The sequence below is a fragment of the Sminthopsis crassicaudata genome, chromosome 6, assembly GCF_048593235.1.
Source record: "Sminthopsis crassicaudata isolate SCR6 chromosome 6, ASM4859323v1, whole genome shotgun sequence".
Taxonomy (NCBI): Eukaryota; Metazoa; Chordata; class Mammalia; order Dasyuromorphia; family Dasyuridae; genus Sminthopsis; species Sminthopsis crassicaudata.
The window spans coordinates 13,825,955-13,848,044 of record NC_133622.1 but is presented as its reverse complement, the minus strand read 5'-3'; the positions used below and the strand labels follow the sequence as shown (position 1 = coordinate 13,848,044).

Below are 22,090 nucleotides of genomic sequence, written 5' to 3'. Positions count from 1 at the left end.
CTGGGTTTTGGCTAGGCTCTCACCTAGAGCGCTCCTGCTAATGTCTTATTTGGCTGGTTATTATTTTTAATCGTTCACCTGGTGCTTTTTACTTATGGAATTCATGCCAATCATTATCATCAGCCGTGCCTTAAGGGAGCTTTGGGAAGGAAGCAAGTCTGTGCAGCCCCCGTTTTCCAGATGAGAAACTCAGGACCAGGACAGACATGTGCCTCTTAGCCAAGGTCACAGAGCAAGATGGTCCCTCACATCCAGGTGACTACTCACCTGAATCCAAGGTTAGGCCAAAACTAGGACAGAGCAGTTAATAAAGACCCTAGGAATTTCAAGACAAAAGCCTTCCACTAATAACCTCAGCCTGAATGACCCCTGCTATGGAAATTCCTTCTAACAGTATAGAAAATGGCCAGTTTATAGCTTAAAAAGATAAATCCTAGGGAGATGCCTGGGATACAGAGAACGATTTGTCTAGAATAACACAGAATTATCAGAGACAGATTTGAATCCCATTCTTCCTAAGTCTAAGTTTAGGATTCTATCTACTAGAATCCACTTCCTTTTAGAGAAATTAATGGTTTTTTAATGGCACCCATTCCCTGCTTCCCGTACCTCTCTAGCTTTCCTCATCTCCACATCACCTATAACATCACTCACTTTTAATGTTAACCTTCAGAATTACTATCTCCTACTAAAATATGACTGGTTTGTGCTTCCACAAACCCCTTTATTTGCACAGAAAACTTGAAAGGCTTTATATTACTGATTAAATAACTTTATGTAGTGATAAAATATTTGTTCCTCATTAACACCAAAAGTGGCAGAAGGCTAGAGGTAAAGGAATCCAATTAGCCCAGCCTTGGCAGTGTTAATTAGTAAGTATGTATTGAGCACCTACTATATACCAGACACGGCGCTAAATACTAGAAAATAAATATTCTTGACAATTTATTTCATTCCTTCCACAAACTGAAATTTTTGATGATCAGTGATCTACTACTGAGTGCTCACAAAAACCTGAAGGATAACTAGGAAGGGATAAATTAAAGAAAACAATGGGGAAAGTCCCACTTTTTTACCTCTGGTTACCAGTGAAGAGAATTCAGAAGAATTTAATCATCAGAAGACATTAATATTTTAAAACACAATACACTAGGTCTGACACAGCGAGAACTGTTCCTCCCTGAGTTAATCGGCCATCCCTTTAAATAAAAATATTCGTTGGCGATTGTGTCACTCTGAAGCTTATGCTCTGATATTTAATTAAAAAGACCTTTTCATTGTCTATCTTTCAGGCTGTGTCTTGGCATGTGGATTATTAAAATATGCAAACAAATATGAGAGTTGGTAAATGATAATCTCCGGGGAATAAAATGCCATGCTCTTCCCTCCTTTGGGATCAGCCTCATAAAACCAGTTCAACAGGTGTTCATTTTCTCTTTGATTCTATTCTGGGAGATTGACGATCGACTCAAATGACTCACCTTCCTACTTCCTAAATACTTCTTTCTAATCACATTGCTTTATCCTGATTTACATGAATTTCAGCTTCAAAAATCATTGGTCTTTGCTGAATGCAAATAGGCACATAGGAAAATTATATTAAGTTTGCACAATTGATCTTTCATCATTTCAAATGGTACCTTTGTACAGTTCCTGTATTGTCTGTCTGAAATACTCCCAGCGTTGAGTGTCATCAAGTGGAGCAGGGTCACCCTGGGAAAATCCATTCTCGGTGATGTAAATTACAGGGTTATTATACGTATCCTAGAACAAGAGAGCAGAAGTTTTATTCTGAACAGATGTAAAAAAAGCTCATAAAATCAGGTGCATTACCCTCTATCTTCTCTTATCTACAACCCCCAAACTAGTTTTCATCAAATCGCACTGACCCTATTAACTTAATTTTCCACGAGCTGACCTTTTATGACTAACAATGGAAAAGCAAAATTGTGCAAATATCCATGAAGACAGTGAAATGACTCTTACTTTAATGAGAAGACTGAAATATCTTCCCTGCATCAGCATCTGCTTATTGTAACTACTCCTTAACCCCTCGGTGCTGCCGGCAGCTGCAGCCCCCGTAACCCCACAGCAGGGGGGGCCTGATGACTGACAAGTTGAAATGTTCATGTCGGCTATGTTATGTGCCATCCGGTATCAAGGAAAGTGTCTGGTTCTTGCTATTCTTATAATGGCTTTCAAAGCTCACGGTCACGGCATCCATGAAGTCATTTCCAACAACTCTCTGGATTATGACAACTTCCATTTGGCCCACAACATTTGCCCAAGTTGACTCAGTTCTCAAAGCTTTTCCTAAATGCCTGCCATGTGTTAGGCACCCAGGTTGCCCAAAGTAAATCCATTCCTGTCCTCAAGAAGCTTATGGAGGCTACCCCTCCTCAGTATTTTCTTAGAAAATGATGGTAGAAATATGTGGATCTGCTCAAAGAAAACTTTCATTTATCTCCCCTACCCTTCAACCACCAAAAAAGCTCCCCTGGAAGAAAAAAAAGACTGTACAAGAGCTTCCTTCTAGCCCCATAACCTGGTTTTCTGAGTTTATGTTATATCCATTTGATTCAGTACCTTTATCACAGTAGACTCTTAATGACTTCTTGCTGGATTGAATTGGCAAAGAGTAGATCAGATCTCTCTCTCTCTGTCTCTCTCTCTCTCTCTGCTCTCTCTCTCTCTCTCTCTCTCTCTCTCTCTCTCTCTCTCTCTCTCTCTCTCTCTTTCTCTCTCTCTCTCCCCGTCTCTCTCTCTCTCTCTCTCTCTCTCTCTCTCTCTCTCTCTCTCTCTCTCTCTCTCTCTCTCTCTCTCTCTCTCTCTCTCTCTCTCTCTCTCGCTACCTCATGATCATCCCTAACTAACTCTCCATTAGATCCAAACTTTTGATCTTTGGTTTCAAGATCCCAGTCCCAAAGGACCTCCATTTAGCTTTTATTGCCCAACATAGTCAGAAAACCAATTTGTTCTTCTCTATCCAACACCTCCATTGCACAAGTGTGTATGAGTATGTATATGGATGGAAATGAATATGAATGTGCACATATTTACCTTAATGTATTTCAAGAGTTCCCGAAAGCCCCACGGCACCACGTAGATCCAAGATCCCTGATAGGAAACCTGCCAGGATGGATCGGGGAATATCTCAACCTCTATATCCTTGAGAAGACTCGGTTCTCCCTCTGAATTCTCCCGGTGCTTTGCTAATCTAGTTGTGTAATATTGTACAGCAAAAAAATCAGCAGTCCCTTTGATCATTTTCTTTTCTTCATCTGTGAACTCCGGGAGTCTTGACGATGGAAAACCTTGCTTTTTACTCATGGCGGCTACCCGGGACTTCAGTTCAGCGGGATAATCACCATCGATAAATATAGGTTTTGCAAATAAATCTAGGGCCAAAGCCATGGCCCTTTTTGCAGCTTCCTGGTCAGCTACAGATGTGGGATTGGCTGGTACAACCCAGGGGCAGAACAATGCTACGGACACCTGTCCATTTTGCTTTTTTCTGAACAAAGAATCGTAACTGTGCCAGGCTTTGGCATGAGCTTTGATCATATTATGAGCTGCCTGATAAGCTCCGATTCCAGGGTTAGGGACACCTGGAGGAAACGCGCCTTTTTCATAAGCAAACAGAGCCAGGATATTGGGCTCATTTATAGTGATCCACAGTTTGACCCGATCTCCAAAAGTGCCAAAACAAAATCGGGCATAGGCGTCAAAAACTTCAATGATCGCCCCAGTTTCCAGCCCCCTTGATCTTCTAAAGATTGGGGGAAATCAAAGTGATACAAAGTTACCACGGGTGTGATGCTATTTGCTAAAAGGTCATTTATCATCTTGTTGTAGTAATCAATTCCTAAAAGAAAAAAAAAATGATAGAGAAAAAAAAAGTGATTGTTTTTGAAAGACTAGAAATGAATAGGGAAAACGTAATTTAAAATATGGCTGAGTTAAATTCTAAGATAATTGCAATTCTAAACAAGGTATTCTCTGTGGGATAGAATCAAGGTAGTTCTATACCTGCTCTGGACGTTATCATTCTGAGTATTTTTTAGCTTCCTAACATTTGTAGAAACCTAGCCAAAAGCTATAGCTTGAAGGTAGGGGGTAGAATAAGTCAAAGAGAAAGGGATATTTGGGGGATTTGTTGCAGCCATTTTTGGTCATGTTCCACTCTTCATGACCCCATTTGAAGTATTCTTGACAAAGAAAATTGTCCTTCTTGGAGCCCATTTTACAAATGAAGAAACTAAGGCATGAGGTGCCAAGTGATTTGCTCAGGGTCTCATAGCTAGTGAATGTCTGAGTCTGGACTTGAACTCAAGTCCTGATTCAGGGTTTGCACTCTATCTATCGCACCATCTGATTGGCCCTTATTTGGGAACTAACCATTAGGTTGAGACCTGTTTCACATAAGCCCTAAATCTGAGGCTCTGGACTATGAGTTACTCTTAAACTTGAACTTTTAACATGATATATCTCCTCCCCACCAATAGAATAGAAGCTTTTGAGGGCAGGAACTTTTTTTTTTTTTTGCCTTACAAACTGTCAAAACAATTTGAACTAGTCTGGAGTTTTTTTATCTGCTCTCTACTTATGAGAAGATATGAAGATATGAAGGATAGAGAGGTAGCAAGGTATGGACAAAAATACATTGGATTTAGAAGTCAAAAATGGGAACTTAAGTTCCCATTCTGTTACTTTATTGTCTGTGTGAAATTAATGTCGTTTTGCAAATCATTTATTGTGTCTGAATCCTAATCTCCCTCTCTATAAAATGGAAATGAATGAGATGGTCCCAAAACCCTTTTCGGCTCTAAAAAGGTACATTAAAAGGTTGAAGGGAACACCCTCCTGATCCTTCTTCACCTGCTATTTCGCTCCCCATCTTTTCCTGCCCCCCTCAGATACTTTTTCCCCTAAAGTCCCTTGCTCAGTAATGATATTCTTCCCCTCCGAGCTTATATAAGACTTTGCTTGTTCCTCTTTAATGTATGTTAATGTATACCAATGATCTGTGTATATCTTCTATCCACCTATTAGGCTTTAAGCTACATGAGGGCAGGATTGGCAATCTCTGCTTTAAATAGCTTCCTCTGCCCACTTACCACCACCAAGTCTCCACTGAAAACAGGCTGGAGTATCCTTAACAATGTGTTGACTGTAAATTCTAACCTGGTCCTTATCCTTTGATGAATTGCAGGTAAATAAAATATTCAATGGAAGTCAAATTCTTACTTCTAAGTTGTTGCAAGCAACAAGATATCTGGTAGTCAATAATTTACTTCACAGTGTTGAGCATTTTACTTCTGGAGAGTAAAGCTTCCTCATCCCAGATCAGAAGAGGAATTGCTGTATGGGTCCCCGACAGGAGGGAGTTGGGGCTTATGAATTATTCTGTAACTTTTTAAATTCAGTACTGTAGAAATGCTTTCATATGACTGCAGGCTGAGAGAGAAGCCTTCTGAATTTCTTTTCATGGACGCTATAGGTAATATTGATAAATATGTAGATGACTCTTGGGTCTTCTATTTCTAGGAAACCGAAATTGCCAAAAGGCTCTCTCTTTATATCTCGGGGCTAGTGTAGTTTAGTTACCAATACATTTTTTGAATAAATGCATTTTGTAAAACAAACATTCTTTTTGTTCATGTGTCTAGAACGGTGAAAAAAAGACCACATCAATGGAAGATATGGTCCTTGACCCCACTTCAGACAATTCAATATTCAATCATTCAGGACAGAGAATGGTCCATTATTCTTTTCTTAAAGATTTCCCAGGATAGAGATTCTCTAATCTCCTTCTGAAGCCCATTGGTCAATAAAATCTCTCTGGCTTTAATTCAGGCCCATATCTCCTTTTATCCTCTTTGAGCATGAAGAATAACCAAAGTGCAATTTTCTCTAGAGGGTTGGGAGGGGGAAAGGTCAGGAGATGGTAGTCATAGGCGTTGCCTTGGGTGTCATGGAGACAGGTAGACCCAGATTCGAATTTTTCTTTAACAAATGCTAGCCCTGACTACGGATAAATGAATGAATCTCTTGAGATCCAGGCAATTCTATAAACTAAAAACAATGAAAGAATTACTGTATCTGCAGAGGGAATTTGCTTATCCTGAAAATAAAATCATAGATCTAGTCCCCTAACCCACCTCCCCCAAAGAATCCTTATTATGTGTTGACAGCCATTAATGATCATTAAGCTTTTAAAACCAACTGGTGGGCCAGTGCTAGAACACTGGGTTTCAAATCCCAAAGATGTGGGTTCAAATCTGACCTGAAGCAGTAGCTGTGTGACCCCATTATTATCTATTTGCTTCAGTTTTCTTTAATTATAAAATGAAATTGTAAAAAGCATTTACCATAATATCCAACACATACAAGGTGATATATAAGCTTATTCCCTTTCCTTTTATTTTCTAGCCTATTTAGCCTTTGTTCAAAGGACCCATATCCTATTACTTTAATCATCTCTATCAACAAAAGCCAGGATTGGCCACCTCTCAGTTCTGCTTGTAGCAGGGATTCCCACATTGAGTGGGAAGCTAGAGTAGGTGATCTCCAAGGTCCTTTCCAGCTTTAAGGTTCTACGAGTTTAAAATTTCAATTCTATGAACTCCCTTTTTTTCCCCATTTTAATACATGTTTCCAGTTTTCTAGGGAATTACTGGAAACTTTAACAGATTAGACTTAAAAAAGATATTTTCATAGGGTCCATGTTAAAATGTATTTTAAAATCTCAGGATACACAGAAACATGTGAGACCAGTAAGAAAAAACAAAGTCCAGCTCTTCTTCTAAGCCCAGAAAACTAGACATTTGCGAGAGAAATGGGAACAGTTTGACTTCTTGAAATCTCCTTCAAGTTTTGAAAGAGAGAATTTTACAGATTTCCAAACTTGTAGTAGATCATCTCTGGGGGATCCTTGGAGAGACAAATGCTGCTATGTTTTCTGATTCTTCCCATGTCCTTTGAAAAAAAATGTTTTTTTAAAAAGATGATGGCCTTTTCTGAGCTGTACCATTCCAATTCCTTCAACAGATCACTGTCCCGGAGAAGTGAGCTCCTGTGTACTGAAAAGTAGCTGCTCTGAAGCCAGGCCCAAAATGGTCTTATTCAGTACATAGGTTTTAATACTAATGAGGCGCCCTTTAAAGAAATGGGGCCAAACTCCAAAAAGTTAAGGCCTTAAAACATACTGTTGTCCTTTGAATGTTTTAGCTAAAATATAATCTCTCTCCCCAGTACTCCCAGGGGCTATCTTCCTAGTTCTCTCTATAACACATAGATGTCTTTCCTTCCTATTAAAAGTAAGCCTCTTAAGGACATATATTGTAATTTATTTAAGTTTTGTATTCCCAGCACTTTCCACATAGTAGTTGGCAATGGAAAACATGTTTAAATTGAATTTGTTGTTGAAATATCACCAGTAAGCCTATGACCTGGCTGAGATTACTCAATTATACTAGTAACAATCCATATTTTATTCACTCATTCATTCATCAATTTAAGATGCCCTAACTGCATATAGATTGATCTAGAAGACTCATCTTCCTGAGTTCAAATCCCATTCAAAATTAGCTGTGGGACACTGGCCAGGTCATTTAACCCTGTGTGCCTCAGTTTCCTCATCTGTAAAATGAGCTAAAACCATTCCAGTATCTTTACCAAGAAAACTTCAAATAGGGTCATGAAGAGCTGGACACAACTAAAAAGAGTGAATAACAACAAACTGCAAGGAAATACCTAATGATGAGTGCAAAATGTGATAAAAAAAGAGTTGAGTCATGATCCATATCCTCAGAGAGCTTTTAAGAGGAAACAGAAGAGATACAAGGATGCCATATGCCTCCTTGTTATATGTGCACATACTGAGATTGAAAGTTAGCTTTAGATAAGTAATTTAACCCTCTTTCTGCCTCAGTTTCCTCATTAAGAAAGAATGATGATGATATTATTTATCTCACAGGGTTGTTATGAAGATCAAATAACTTTACACATATGAAGTGCTATATAAATGTGTATATATATATATATATATATATATATATATATATATATATATATATATATACACATGCATAGAGATAATTTTTAATTGTATTGAAAATTCTTCACTTGGAAATTCTTGAGGATAGGCAAACTATCCACTGCTTCAGCTAGCCTATAACTTAATTAATTGATTTCAAAATTCAACAAACATTTATTAACAGCTGTGTTCAGGTCGTGTACTGGAGCACATGGGGATAAGCTAAAAAGAATAGCTTAGTTCGTGCCCTCATGGATTCTACAATCTAAAATGGGGCAAAAGTGGAGGAAGGGAGAGGAGAATGGGACAGGGTATATAGAAGTATGTTAAATCGATGCAAAAGTGAATACAAAGAGTTCTGTGACATCCAAGAGGAGAATGTCTGGGAGAAGTCCAAAGACAAGATGGTGCAATGAAAGAATGCTGTCTCTAGAGCTAAGGGACCACCCAAATTTGATCTTGTCCCTCTATAGGTATGTGAATCCTGAACCAATCATCTCATCTCCTAGACTTCAGTTTCCCCATCTGTGAAATGGGGATGGAGGTGGAAAGATGGATTAAATAATCTCTCCAACCCTTTTTATTTCTGGATGGAGGATTTTTTCACAAACCAGAAAAAGATTTTTTTTTCTGAAAGATTTATCAAAATTTAAGTTTTAAAAGAGGATTAGGAACTTGAGATGGGGTGGAGTCAGGCAAAGCAATTGGGGCTAATGGACAATAAGTCATTGGGTTGTTTTTTTGTTTGTTTGTTTGTTTGTTTTTGTTTTTTTTTATTTCTCAAGGTGCCCATCTGTAACAATGAGACAAAACTGGATTATTAGATTAAGAATTTGCCTAATTTCAGTTCAGAAATTAAGGACCTTTGGAAAGCAGATTGAAACTTCCTCATCTCTTTTATCATTTGGGATCCAGTCTGTTCTCTCTAAGAGGTAGGCTGGGATTTGGGAGAGGTCAAGCTATTTCAATTTCAGAATGCTAGGGCTATAACCACCTTGTATAAAAATAAACGTCCAACTTCAAAATCTCTCAATTATGTCAACAATCATCATTAGCATAGCATGGAGATGCCAAGGTCTGAGGTGAGATGATTTACTCCACAAGAAGAAGTTATTTAAACAGGAGCTTCTACAGATGGACAGAGTGAACTGCGAAGTAATAGCAGTGGATGGGTCCCATAAATAACCCGGGACTCTTAACAGATAAAGCACTTATTGCTATAAATCAAGCAATTACTACCCAACTTTAATTCCCACTTAAATTTATACCGGCTTAAGTTATGCACGCCTTTTTGTAGCTCTACACCATTCTAAGCAGCTCAAAACCATTTCATATGTCATCCCTTTGAAATGCACCAAAGGCTAATAACCAAATAGTACCTTAAGTAAACAAAATCCTTATTCCAACCTCTAAGAATGAAATATTCAAGGAGCCTAGAATATTAACTAGGCAACTAATGCAAGCCCATTAAAAAAAATCTCCCATAATCAGCTCCCCCCCTCCCACCCCAAACTTGCAGTTTCTGAGCTGCACTGCAGAAGAGCACACTGGATTAATTATGCCAGACTGCAGCAATAACCTTGAATTAAAGCTGCAACCTTCTATTTTTAAGAAACAATTGCCTTTCTGGTTGATGAAACCTGTCGTCCCATCAGGTAACAGACGTGACCAGGAAAGAGAAAAGCGATAATGAGTCAATCCAAGCTGTTTGATACATTTCAGATCTTCCTCCCACAGAGTATAGCTGCCACAAGCTACATCAGCAGTCTGGTTCCTGAAAACTCGATCTCCTCCCTGATGGGTGAATGTGTCCCAGACATTAGGGCCTTTTCCATCTGCATCCCAGCCTCCTGATTAAAAAAGGAAACAGAATTTGGTTACACTTGGGACATGGAACAGCATGTCCTGAATGTAAATATTTATCCTCAAAGAGCACAGCAGGTTTCTAGGGGATATTAGTACCTTGTTTTTATACTTATACGTGTGTGGTAAGTAAAAAGTAGGGGTATGATTTAAGTATAAAGAGAAGAAAGGGAAGAATCATAATGAAAACAGGAGTTCCCATTGGCTTGCTTGGAGCTGGGAAAGACCGGGATTCATTTGTGAGTTTGATGATCATGGACAAATCAGCAGCACCTAATTCAAATGAAGATCAAATGAAAACCTTACAGTGTCATATAATGTTAATTGTCATTATGCATTCACACATTCATTATGAAAATGATTCTGATGGTGAATAATGAGTTGTCATAGAACCCTTTGCCCACTGTGCTTCCAGTGAGCCATTATTTGACCATATAACATACAGAGGCCCCACCAGATGGTAGAAAAGTCAATTAGTGAAAACGAGTTCCAATCTTGACCCATTTTATAACTATGTTACTTTTTTAAATTCCACTTTCTCTCTTAAGTCTCTCACTTTCTCCACTTCTCATCACAAGTGATTGGGCTAGATCATAATAATTCACATTTTATATTATTATTATCTGTGTTACTTTGGGAAAACAGTTTAACTTTCCCGAACCTCAGTTTCTTCATCTGTGAAGTATGGGTATTTACCTCATGAATTTCGATGTCCCTCCCACCTCTCAATCAATGATTCCTTTAATAACTGTAAAACAGTTATTATTATCCCCATTGTACAGATGAGAAAACACAATTAATAAGTGCTAAGGTGGGACTCAAAATATGCCATTTTATCCATTACACACACTGTCCATCAAAATCAGGAATAATCTCTAAAGCCATTTTCAAATCTAAATATGTTCTAGGACTCCCAAAAATAGCTTGAAAAGATGCCTGACATGAAATCTCCCTAGAGCCTCAGTTCTTCACCAAAACTGCTAGAAATGAGCCGCTTCTCCCTAGAAATCCAAAGGATGTCCAACAAAGGCCCTCATCTTCTCTCTATGGTTAGTGAACCTCCCAGAGCATTCTTGTGGTCCTCCTCTGCTGGTGGTCTGGTTTTTCCACATTGAATTTTGTATTTTCTATGTTAGATAATGGTATTTCTACTGTCCCTCCCTACATGTGCCAGTAAAAACCCAGTCTGGTCCCAGTAGACCACACTTAGAGTAGTGAATCTAAGTATATTTTCTATTTTTTCCCAAATTTTGAAGAATTCAAGACCCTTTCTGGTCTAGACTCTCTTGATTGACTAGAAGTAGAACAACCAAAAATGGAGGGATTAAAGACAAATTCACTGAAGATGTCATCTTATTTTAGAACTTAGGAAAATTAGTTTTTATATTCCCATCTCTTTTTAGCAATAATATTGAGCTGCTTATTTCTTCTGCTTTCAGTTCTCAAACCTATTAGATAGGAGTGACTTTATAACAATATTATCATTAATATTATTATAAAATATTTTGAAAAGTATGACTCACAAGATGCACACACCTTTACCCCCATCTCTAGGCAGTATGCACAAACCAGAGGCAGATTTATTTTCTTTACTTGAAAAAAAAATCTGATAAGATTATGGAATTAATAAATATTTATTGAAAACCTGATATTTTAACTGCTTTGCTAGTAGTTTCACAGATTACTAGTGATTACAAAAATCCTCAAGATATCCCAAACTTGAAAATTCCCCTCTAATTACTTGACGCCACAGGAGTTTTTCAGGCTGCTGAACGGAGCAGAACAATCCATATATTTGGCAAGCATTAACGCAATTACTAACTCGTCTTCTTAAAATAATTTCTACCATTAATCATGGATTCTTGAGTACGCTTTAAATTGCATCAATACTTCTAAAGATCCATGATTTTTCATCACTATACATATCAACAGCACTGTGCCTAATACTTAGTAAACACTTAATAAATGCTTATTGACTGACTGGCTCACTCTACAAACAAAAATTATAACCATGCCACATATCACTAGTTAGTTTTATGAGTTTCTATTGCAAAAAAAAATAATTTCAAATCACCTTATTATCAACCTATTAATGAATCCAGAGAGCCAGAGAAAGAAAGAGAGTGAAAGAGAGAGAGAGAGAGAGAGAGAGAGAGAGAGAGAGAGAGAGAGAGAGAGAGAGAGAGAGAGAGAGGAGGGTGTGAGAAAGAGAGAGAGAGAGGAGGGTGAGAGAGAGAGAAAGAGAGAGAGAGACAGAGAGACAGAGAGACAGAGACAGAGACAGAGACAGACAGAGAGAGACAGAGACAGAGAGAGAGAGAGAGAGAGAGGAGGGAGAGAGAGAGAGAGAGAGAGAGAGAGAGAGAGAGAGAGAGAGACAGAGAGAGAGAGAGAGAGACAGAGAGACAGAGACAGAGAGAGAGAGAGAGACAGAGAGAGACAGAGAGACAGAGACAAAGAGAGAGAGAGAGACAGAGAGACAGAGAGACAGAGACAGAGACAGACAGAGAGAGACAGAGACAGAGACAGAGACAGAGAGAGAGAGAGAGAGAGAGAGGAGGGAGAGGGAGAGAGAGAGAGAGAGAGAGAGAGAGAGAGACAGAGAGACAGAGAGACAGAGAGACAGAGACAGAGAGAGAGAGAGAGAGAGAGAGAGAGAGAGAGAGAGAGAGAGAGAGAGAGACAGAGAGACAGAGACAGAGAGAGAGAGAGAGAGAGAGAGAGAGAGAGAGAGAGAGAGAGTGAGAGAGAGAGTTAGAATTCTCTTGGCTATTCCAAGAACAAAACACTCTATCTCTCAGCTTTGGGTATTTCCTCCCAACTGTTCCTCATACCCATAATGATCTCCTTGTTCATCTTTTCTTAGCTTTCTTCAAATTCCATCTAATATCCTACTTTCTCCAGGAAATTTTACCAAATCTTTCAAGTAAAGATTCTATTAATTATTCCCTATTATCCTCTTTATAATTGTCTCCCCCAATGGCTCATGAACAACTTGAAGTCAGGGATTTTTGCCTTCCTTTATATCCTCAATGATTAGCAAAGTTCTTAGTGCTTAGTAGGTACTTTTAAAATGTTTATTAATTGGCTGCCATCTCAATGCCTGGGTGAGCAAGTTGGGCTAGAACTTTAATGGAGGTGCAAGGAAATAACAGTGCAACATTTTTTCAAATTATTTCTTGAATTAAATTCAAAGACTGAGCAGAACACACCAAATCGACTTATCAACTAAATCCCAATATTTTACTAGAAATACTTACATTTTATACATAATTCCTAAAGGAGAATCATTTTATAATGCTTTATAGCTGAGTAAGACACATTAAAATCACAGGTTTCCAGGGCTGAAAGTTATCTGGGGCATGTACATTCTCCAAACAGAAACATTCTCCATAATATATCTAAAAAGTGAGCATCTGTTCTATGCTGGAAGACCTCTGGTAATGTGTGTTATTATGACCAGAAGCAGCCTACTTCCCTTTTGGACAGCTCTAATTTTTGAAAATTTATCTATAAACCAATTATCTGACTTTATGTACCTTTAACCCATTGCTCTTAGTTATGTCTTCAGGAGCAAAATGGATCTAGAGGAATACCTATTCCAGATAGTATCTTTTCAGATACATTAAGACACCTTTCATGTCCTCTTGAAGTCATCTGTTCTTCTCTAAATATACAGAGTTCCTTGAATTAGTCCTTAATGTAGTAATTTCCTATCTTCTCACTACCCTAATTAGGCTCCTCTGGACTTGTTCCTGTTTGTCAACATCCCTCCCACCATGTGAATCTTAGAAAGTAACACAATACTCAAGGTGTGGTCTTGCCAGGGCAGAGAATAGAAGGACCTCTTTCATCATATCCCAGTCAACCCAAATTAAGAGCCACAATCTTCTAAAAGAAGTAAATAAAGGAGAGAAAAGAATTATTCTTAGTGTAAGGCCACAAATAACCCCCACAAAAAATCATTTCCTAAGGCATTTGGTCACCTGGCATGGTGGAACTCATGATAATTAGGTCCAAAAATCACCATACGAACATAATTCCAATTTAAGCACCAATATCTGTTGCTGAGGATGAATACAATCAAATTCTAGAAAGACTTTAAAAATACCCTCCAAATAAAATCAGTATCTCCTTTGATGCTTAGCAACCTCATTGCAAAGGTAGGAACAAGTAAGGACTAGACCTATTGTAAAAACACAATCTGAGCTGGAGGCAACACAATCATGAGGGCATTTGGGGATTGGTTTCCAAGGTATTTAAAGGAAGGGAAGACAACAAAGACATAGGGGTGGGAGAGGGTGGAATCCTGCACTTATTAACAGCAAAGAAAGGCTCCTAAGAGAACATCAACTATGAACCTTTGTACCTAATCGATAAAGTATCATTAAAGGTATATTTATTCATTGCATTAGGAGAGAACAGGCAAGCTTTCTTAAAAAGCAATCCAGAACTGATGCTAAGTGAAGTGAGTAGAACCAAAATAATATTATGTACACAGCAACAAGAAGATTATATGATGATCAACTCTGATGGACTTGGCTCTTTTCAACAATAAAATGGTTCAATTCCAATAGATTTGTTACTGAGACAGCCATCTGTACCCAAAGAGAGCATTGTGGGGATTTACTGTGCATCCCTCATAGTATTTTCACTTTTTTGTTGCTGTTTGCTTGCTTTTTTCCCTTTATCATTTTTTCCCTTTTTGATATGATCTTCTTGTGCAGCATGATAAATGTGAAAATATGGATAGAAGAATTGCCCATGTTTAACATATATTGGATTACTTGCTAACTAAGGAAGATGATGAAGGGAAGATAGGGAGAAAAATTTGGAACACAAGGTTTTGCAAGAGTGAATGTTGAAAACTAATTCTTCATGTATTTGGAAAATAAAAAGCTCTTCTTAAAATTTAAAAAGCAATCGGAGAATGTCTTATCTTGAGCATCACACAATTGAAAAGTTGTATAGAGTTAAACAACAATACTATATGGTGATCAATTATGATGGACATGGCCATCTTCAAAAATGAGATGAACCAAATCAGTTCCAATAGAGCAGGAATGAACTGAACCAGTTACGCCCAGCGAAAGAACTCTGGGAGATGACTATGAAGCATACATAGAATTCCCAATCCCTCTATTTTTGTCCACCTGCATTTTTTATTTCCTTCACAGGCTAATTGTACACTATTTCAAAGTCCGATTCTTTTTGTATAGCAAAATAATTTTGAACATGTATACATATATTGTATTTAATTTATACTTTAACATATGTAACATGTAATGGTCAACCTGCCATCTGGGGAGGGGGGGGGTGGGGGGAAGGAGGGGAAAAATTGGAACAATAGGCTTGGCAATTGTCAGTGCTATAAAATTACCCATGCATATATCTTGTAAGTAAAAAGCTATAATAAAAAATAATAACCTGGGAAGAAAAAAAAAAAGAAAAGAAAAGAAAAAGAAAAAGAAAAGGAAAGTTGTATAGAATACAAAATCTTACTGTGGTTTTTGTTAGCTATTAAAAAAAAAAATTGATTGGGCAGTTAGGTGGTGCAGTGGATAGAGCACCAGCCCTGAAGTCAGGAGGTCTTGAGTCCAAATCTGATCTCAGTCACTTAACACTTCCTAGCTGTGTGACCTTGGTCACTTAACCCCAATTGCTTCAGCAAAAACAACCAACCAAACAAAAAGCATTTGATTAGTTAAAGGTTCTATTTCAATAAAATGTCTCCTATCATTTGTCAAATTGTATCAAGATTTTTGAAACGATAATCTTTCTTGACTACTTAGCAATTATATATATATATATTTACATTAATATATATACAATTAGGTGGTATACAAGAATATATTAGGAAGATGAATGACGGCCATAAATATGACCCTCTGTTGTGGTTTGGCACAGAGACCAAGTTGAAGAAAGATTCCCTATGGATTATGTGTTGTTTGCCCTTTATTTTCAAAGAGGATCAGTTGCATCTTGGAGTGACGTCTTGTCTTGCTTGTGAATTGGATTTAAGCGAGGCAGAATTGCACCAAGTCAGCAATCTCACTCTCTCTCCTCCAAAGTCCTTGAAGTCCAGCAGCAGGACAAAAGCCAGGATGACTGGGACTTGCCAGGGATTCAGAGATGGCCTTGATCTTTTTTGACATTTGAACAAATTGGTCTCATGCACCCATTCTTCTAGGAGAAAGCTTCATATGTGAGGTCGACATACTCCTTAGTGACTGATAGATTTGGGGTCTGTCAGTTATCCTCGACCTTGTTTAGCAATATGCCAGAGTAGTTTACCACGGCTCCTTGCTTCTCATGTTACACCTTTTTGGATCTACAAGTGACAGTTGGGTGAGTCAGATAAACACCAAAGGTGGATGAGCAGCCAGGAAAGAAAGAAGCTTGGCAAGCTCTCGCATCTAAGACGCTAGTCCTCCTGAAGATCCCATACACCTATGGGTGATAAGATTCACCTATTTACATGTGGCCCCATGCCAGATACAGCAAGCTCTGGAATACCACATAGAGTGCTAGACAAGATCTGTTTAAATTTAAAAGCACTTGATCTAGCCATCTACACAGGAAAAAACAAGTGGATAAAGAAAGCTTTCTGTCCAGACTCCATCATAAAGTTAGATGGATACTCCATAGCACTCATCCATTAGGATATTTTTCTTGGACAAGCAGTACAAACAGATAAAGAAAGCCCCAACTTAGACAAATGGACAAATGAGCTGGATTGACTTTCAGAAATTACAAAGTTGATCCCAAAATTCTCAAAATAAAAAATAGACCAACTTTTGAATGCCAGTATTCGATTAACGTCGTACAATGTAAATCATGACACATCGTGATTTTGAAAACATTTAAAATGAGAATTACTCAAAGATCAATGAAAAATACATATTTGGCAGTTGTGCATGAGGTACAACACACCATAAATAAAGATCTCATAATAAGAACTAGAGAAAATAATTTCAATAGAGAAATGAATGATCACAAAAGATGATGTAGTCATGTGGTAAGATTGAGAAAAAACAGGCAGATCGCTCTACTACTCCACGGGTATCCCTAGAAGGACCCTAGAATTCTGGTAAATCCTCTTTGGCTTTGTATATATTTGTATTATGTTGATTGCAATTATTAGATTATAAGCTTCTTGAGCTTATTAGATTGTGAGCTCCTTATGGACAGGGACTATCTTTTGCCCTTTTTTGTACCCTTAATGCTTAGCACAGTGTCTAGTATATAATAAATACTTAAGAAATGCTTATTAATATTGATTGATCAATTCTGTGATGTGGAATAATATGGAATAACATGGATAAAAGTCGGAATAAATGGGTTTTGATCCAAATGATTGCAGGAAATATTTCCTTCATCGACGGGATCGTCATATCATACTGTTTACTCATATTGAACTTACAGACCACTAAACCCCCCTCTCCAATATTTCTATGTTAAATATTCTCCAGATATGCCTCCCTCCAATACTTTATTTTCCATAGTTCAATCTTGCTAAGATTTTTTGTCTTCTTATCAATCACATAAATATCCTAGAATTCCACTGGGCACACTCTCATTGCGAAGGTTTCCCGGACACTGACAATCAGGGATTCCTAATTCAAAATGAGGGCAGAGGGAGGGATCCTGTGTGTAGAAGGGATGTTTTCTCCTTTAGCCTTTGCATCCCTGAGATTGGCAGTGGGAAGCCTGACTCTGCTAGTCCCTTTCAGGAAATAAAGCAATTTCTATTTGTCCCTTTCTACCTTCTGCAAGAAGCCTTAGGATTAGTGCTGGCGGCCAGTTGTTCCTGTTATCTAACTCAACAAGACCCCATTTGGTGTTTTCTTGGCAAAGATACTGGAGTATTTTGCCATTTCCTTCTGCAGTTTGTTTTCTCAGAGGAGAGAATGGAAGCCCACAGGGCGAAGGGACTTGCTTAGGATCCTCACCAGCCTGTAAATGTCTGGGGCCAGATTTGCCTCCAAACTCCATTCATTGTGCCATTTTCCCAAGTGCACCGCCCTTGGGGCTATTGCCTTCTAAGATTACCTCCAACTTCTCCTGCACATTTCATAGGTAGTTGCTTGCCTGGCATTTCCCCCACGGGAGAGTGACCCCAAAAGCTCACACGCTGGTTAGTCACTTTTTATCTCCAGACATTTAGGACAGTACCTGGCATAGTGTGGGCCCTTAAGAAAAGTGCTTTGATTGGGGATTTGGCTTTTCCCTTCCTAACTCTTTTTAGCAGAGACCCTCAAACTTTTTAAATAGGGGGCCAGTTCACTGTCCCTCAGACTGTGGGAGGGTCGGACTATAGTGAAAACAAAAACTCACACTCTGTCTCTGCCCCTCAGCCCATTTGCCATAACTCTGCAGGCCCCATAAACATTCTCCTCAGAGGGCTGCATCTGGCCTGCAGCCATAGTTTGAAAGCCCTTGCATCTTTAACTTAGAGACTCAAGTAGCCATCCCCACCTAAGAATCAGTTATTCTTTGAGGTCTGATGGGAGGAGTGCAAATCCCTGAATGTGGCCAAGGAACAACAGGACAGAAATGGTACCGGCCTTACCAATGTGTCAGACTGCTGGGAAAGAATGGCCTGGCCATGCTAAAATTGAGAAGAAATGCTTAGCTGTTCATGGGAGGGTGAGGGAAAGCTCAGTTTTCCTTTTGAATGGAGGATTTGTCTGCTTATGGACCTTGGTGAGACTCCAGGGGCCTGCCTTCCACCAGACACACTTGAAAAATATTCCCTATTCCCCAGTTTCCCGGAGTTATTCTAAAACTAAATTAGTGGGTTCCTTCTTTTGGGGGGCCTTCCTGAGTAAGGAGAAGAGGTAGTAGGTGAGAAATAAAGGCTGTTTGTGATCCTCTTTCCACTCATCTGGAATGGCTTGCTAGTTAGCTAGCTGCTTCTTGCAGCTCCCAGCTCCCAAGTTCAGAGCTGCCTGTTATCTCCCTTCCTTGGGCTATTTGGATAATGTCTGAGTTCTCTCTGCCAGAGGCCCACAGAGCCCATTTTCTTGGGTCTCTATTATCCTTTCCACAACATCTTCCATTCCTCCTCCCTCCCATGTTGTCTTTTAGGGGGTCAGTGCCAAATCCCTCTTAGCCTGGCACCTCTCGTACTTTTGTTTAGGAAACAGAGTTTCATGATTCTACCCTCCTGGCTGCTCCCATGCCCTGCACTGTCTGTCTCTAAGACTTCCAGGATTATTTCGCACATGCCCTCACTCGCTCTCTACTCCTTCCTTTCCCATGAGAACGCTTCCACGCTTTGCCTTTCTGCCTTTGCTTTGACCTAGGATGCCTGCTGCCCTCCATGGCCCTTTTCTATCTGTGGATTATTTCGACCTCTTCACATGATCCAAATCCCTAAGGCCCCATGAAGATCTCTTTACTTTCCTCAGCTGGCAGGGATCTCTTGCTCACTGGCAATCATTGCACTTCATATATGAACTTATATTTTAACATGTATCACAGTCATACATCCCCATTCTGCAGCTTCTTTCGGATCACGGGGGGAAGGCCCTGTGGCTTTATCTCCCTTTCTCCCTCCCCCAGCACAACACAACACATTCCACATCATAATCACCTAATAAATATTTGCTGAGTGACTGAATGACTGTGTCCAAACCCCTGTAATGACAAGCCGTCTCATAACCGAATTCTGCTGTAGCTTCTAACTTCAAAAAAAAAAAAAGCCTTTCTGAATCACCATGTATTATAGAAATTAAAGGTCAAAATTAGGTTATCGTCTGGTTCTAGTCCATTGCCCGAACAGAGCTGGACCCTGTGCTGCAGGCTATTCCAGGCAGAGTATATATATGAGTCTTATTAAATCTGTATTGCTGTAAGCTTCATTATACTTGAAATGGTTAATTAGAAGAGTTAGGAGAATCTGAAATGTCACAGCAAGTTTCTCCAGGCCCACTGTCACGTTTCATGGTCTGTTACTGAACCCATTTAGATTAAGCTGAGACCCAGTCCAAACAAACCGTTTCTGGGCCTCTTATCTCCCATCTCCCAGTTCTGTGCCAATGCATCAGCACTGGGTGACTCTGGGAGATCTATTATGTCCTTGACACACTGTTCACAGCTAATAATTCTGAGTATTTCTTCGAGGCTCTGAGTTTTCGTTCTGCCAAGCAACAATGGAGGGTGCGTAAATGTCGCAGGGAAAATAATCAACCTGGGAAAATCTCAGCGCAATCCTATGGGAGGGGCTGATGATTTCTTATATATTTTAAGTCAAGATGTAATTTGCTTTTATTTACAGACTTGAATGATAGTTGTTATGCTTCATCTCTGTGTTTAAAAATATTTATAAAACACTCACACTAAGGCAGATGTTTGATTTCAGCGACATAGGTCAGACTCATTGGCTAACACCCAAAATCATATTGATGCGCTATCGAAATTTAAAATAACGTTTTTGTTATTTATTTATTCATAAATAGATATAGCATCTATTGTCGAGTATCTGGGACATCGTACCAAACGTTTACATAAATTTGCCTGCTTGTTCTCTAAGCCATTTGGCATCAGGCAGATAAAAAAAATTCAATAATACTTTCAAATGACAAAGTGTCTTTTATGCAAACAACTCTAAGTGACTTTTTTTCATTAGTATTGCAGTCTCCATTTTATTCACTTGTAAGGCCTGGAAACAAATTGACTTTCCTCAATGCCCTGCAATGAATTGTTGACATTAGAGATTAGCGCGTGGGTCCCAGTCCCTAGTTCTAACTAGAAGGGGCTAGAATTATAAAAACATTTTTTCAGGTGTTAATGCCTTTGACCTCCACTAAATATTTTTTAACTGAGTCTATTAAATAAGGCATCATGTTTATAAATGTTATAATGCGTCCAGTTGGGTTTTATAACTTTTGTTTCAATTTGCCCAAGGCCTACCACAGTTTTCCAAGCCCTGACAATGACCTATTTTAATTGAATTCTCTCACAAACACTTAAAAATTCACTCTCTAATCAAATCCAGTTTCTAAATAGAAATTAAAGTTGAATCATAAAAAATGTTCACATAAAGGCCTCCTTCGGTTTAGCATCATAACTTAGAGCTCTCCTGTCAAAATAAAGTGACGAGGAGGAGATTTGTGAAGTTATTTTGTGATATAAGACAGTTCTCATCCAATTCACTAAATCCAAGCAGGAGGGCGATGAATTTTGATGCAAATTATCTGAAGTTGTCAAACTTTTAGGCAATTCTTTTTTACTCTGGTTGTGCAAAATTGATCTCAAGGAGTGCAGCCTTTGGAGCTGGGAAAGATCTGGGTTAAATCCGGCTCCTGGCTATTGACTGGTGGTGATATTGACTGGCTATTGACATGAGCGTGTCACCGGTTCTGCAGCCTCACTTTGCTTGTTAGTAATATTGTGATAAAACTAGCAATAGATAAATAATATCTGGCAGACCAATTGGGAGGATTTAATGGGATCATATCCATACGTCCTCTCCAAACACTAAAGAACGATGACATGTCTGCTCCATTATTATTATTCTGCTATATAAACCACATTGGAATATTCACTCAAACATTGAAGATATGAGGAGATATGTTTATTTGCTTCATTGACAATCTGTGGATCCTTTCCTTGATCTAAAAAAAACAACCTGCACATGTTGTAAATGTTCTCAGTTGGTTGGCTCTCCAGATTTAGTTGGCCCATGGATTTTAGGGACTGGGGGCTTTATGCTGAAGTTGACAAAGGTAGGATCAGACTTCTTACCTTTAAAAGATCAGGTAAGATGAGCGTAGAGGTACCAGAATCACCTTTAAATCAAAAGTTAGTTATACTCATGGATATTCATCAGTCACTCCAACGTCCTCCTCCTTTGGGTAAAGAGTCTGATCTAACCAGCCTAATCAATCCCGTAGCTCAGTTAATTACATATCCCCCTGACTTAGATCATAGTTATATACAAGGAATCACCAATGAAGGCAATGGAGGAGACGCTCTCTGTTTTTGTTTTGTTTTGTTCTTTCCTAGTTGTCACATTGGACAAGTGGCCAAGAAAATGATTGATGGCTGAGCAGTTGATCCAATTAAGTCGTTAAAACATCCAAAACAATATCCCGTCTTCTAATTTAAGATGAGGTTGAGGCTATTGAATATTGACTTAATAGCGATGACCTAATGGAGCTGCTTTGAAATTGAACAGGATGT

General features: G+C 38.8%; 1 protein-coding gene across 1 annotated transcript in view; it reads right to left on the bottom strand.

The window, feature by feature from the left end:
- LOC141546364 (cytosolic beta-glucosidase-like) overlaps positions 1–22,090 on the bottom strand; it is a 105,103-nt gene that overhangs the window by 69,965 nt on the left and 13,048 nt on the right. Inside the window, 4 exon segments of the mRNA XM_074274112.1 lie at positions 1,641–1,764; positions 3,061–3,740; positions 3,743–3,865; positions 9,661–9,888. Of these exon segments, the coding sequence (XP_074130213.1) occupies positions 1,641–1,764; positions 3,061–3,740; positions 3,743–3,865; positions 9,661–9,888 (1,155 nt within the window).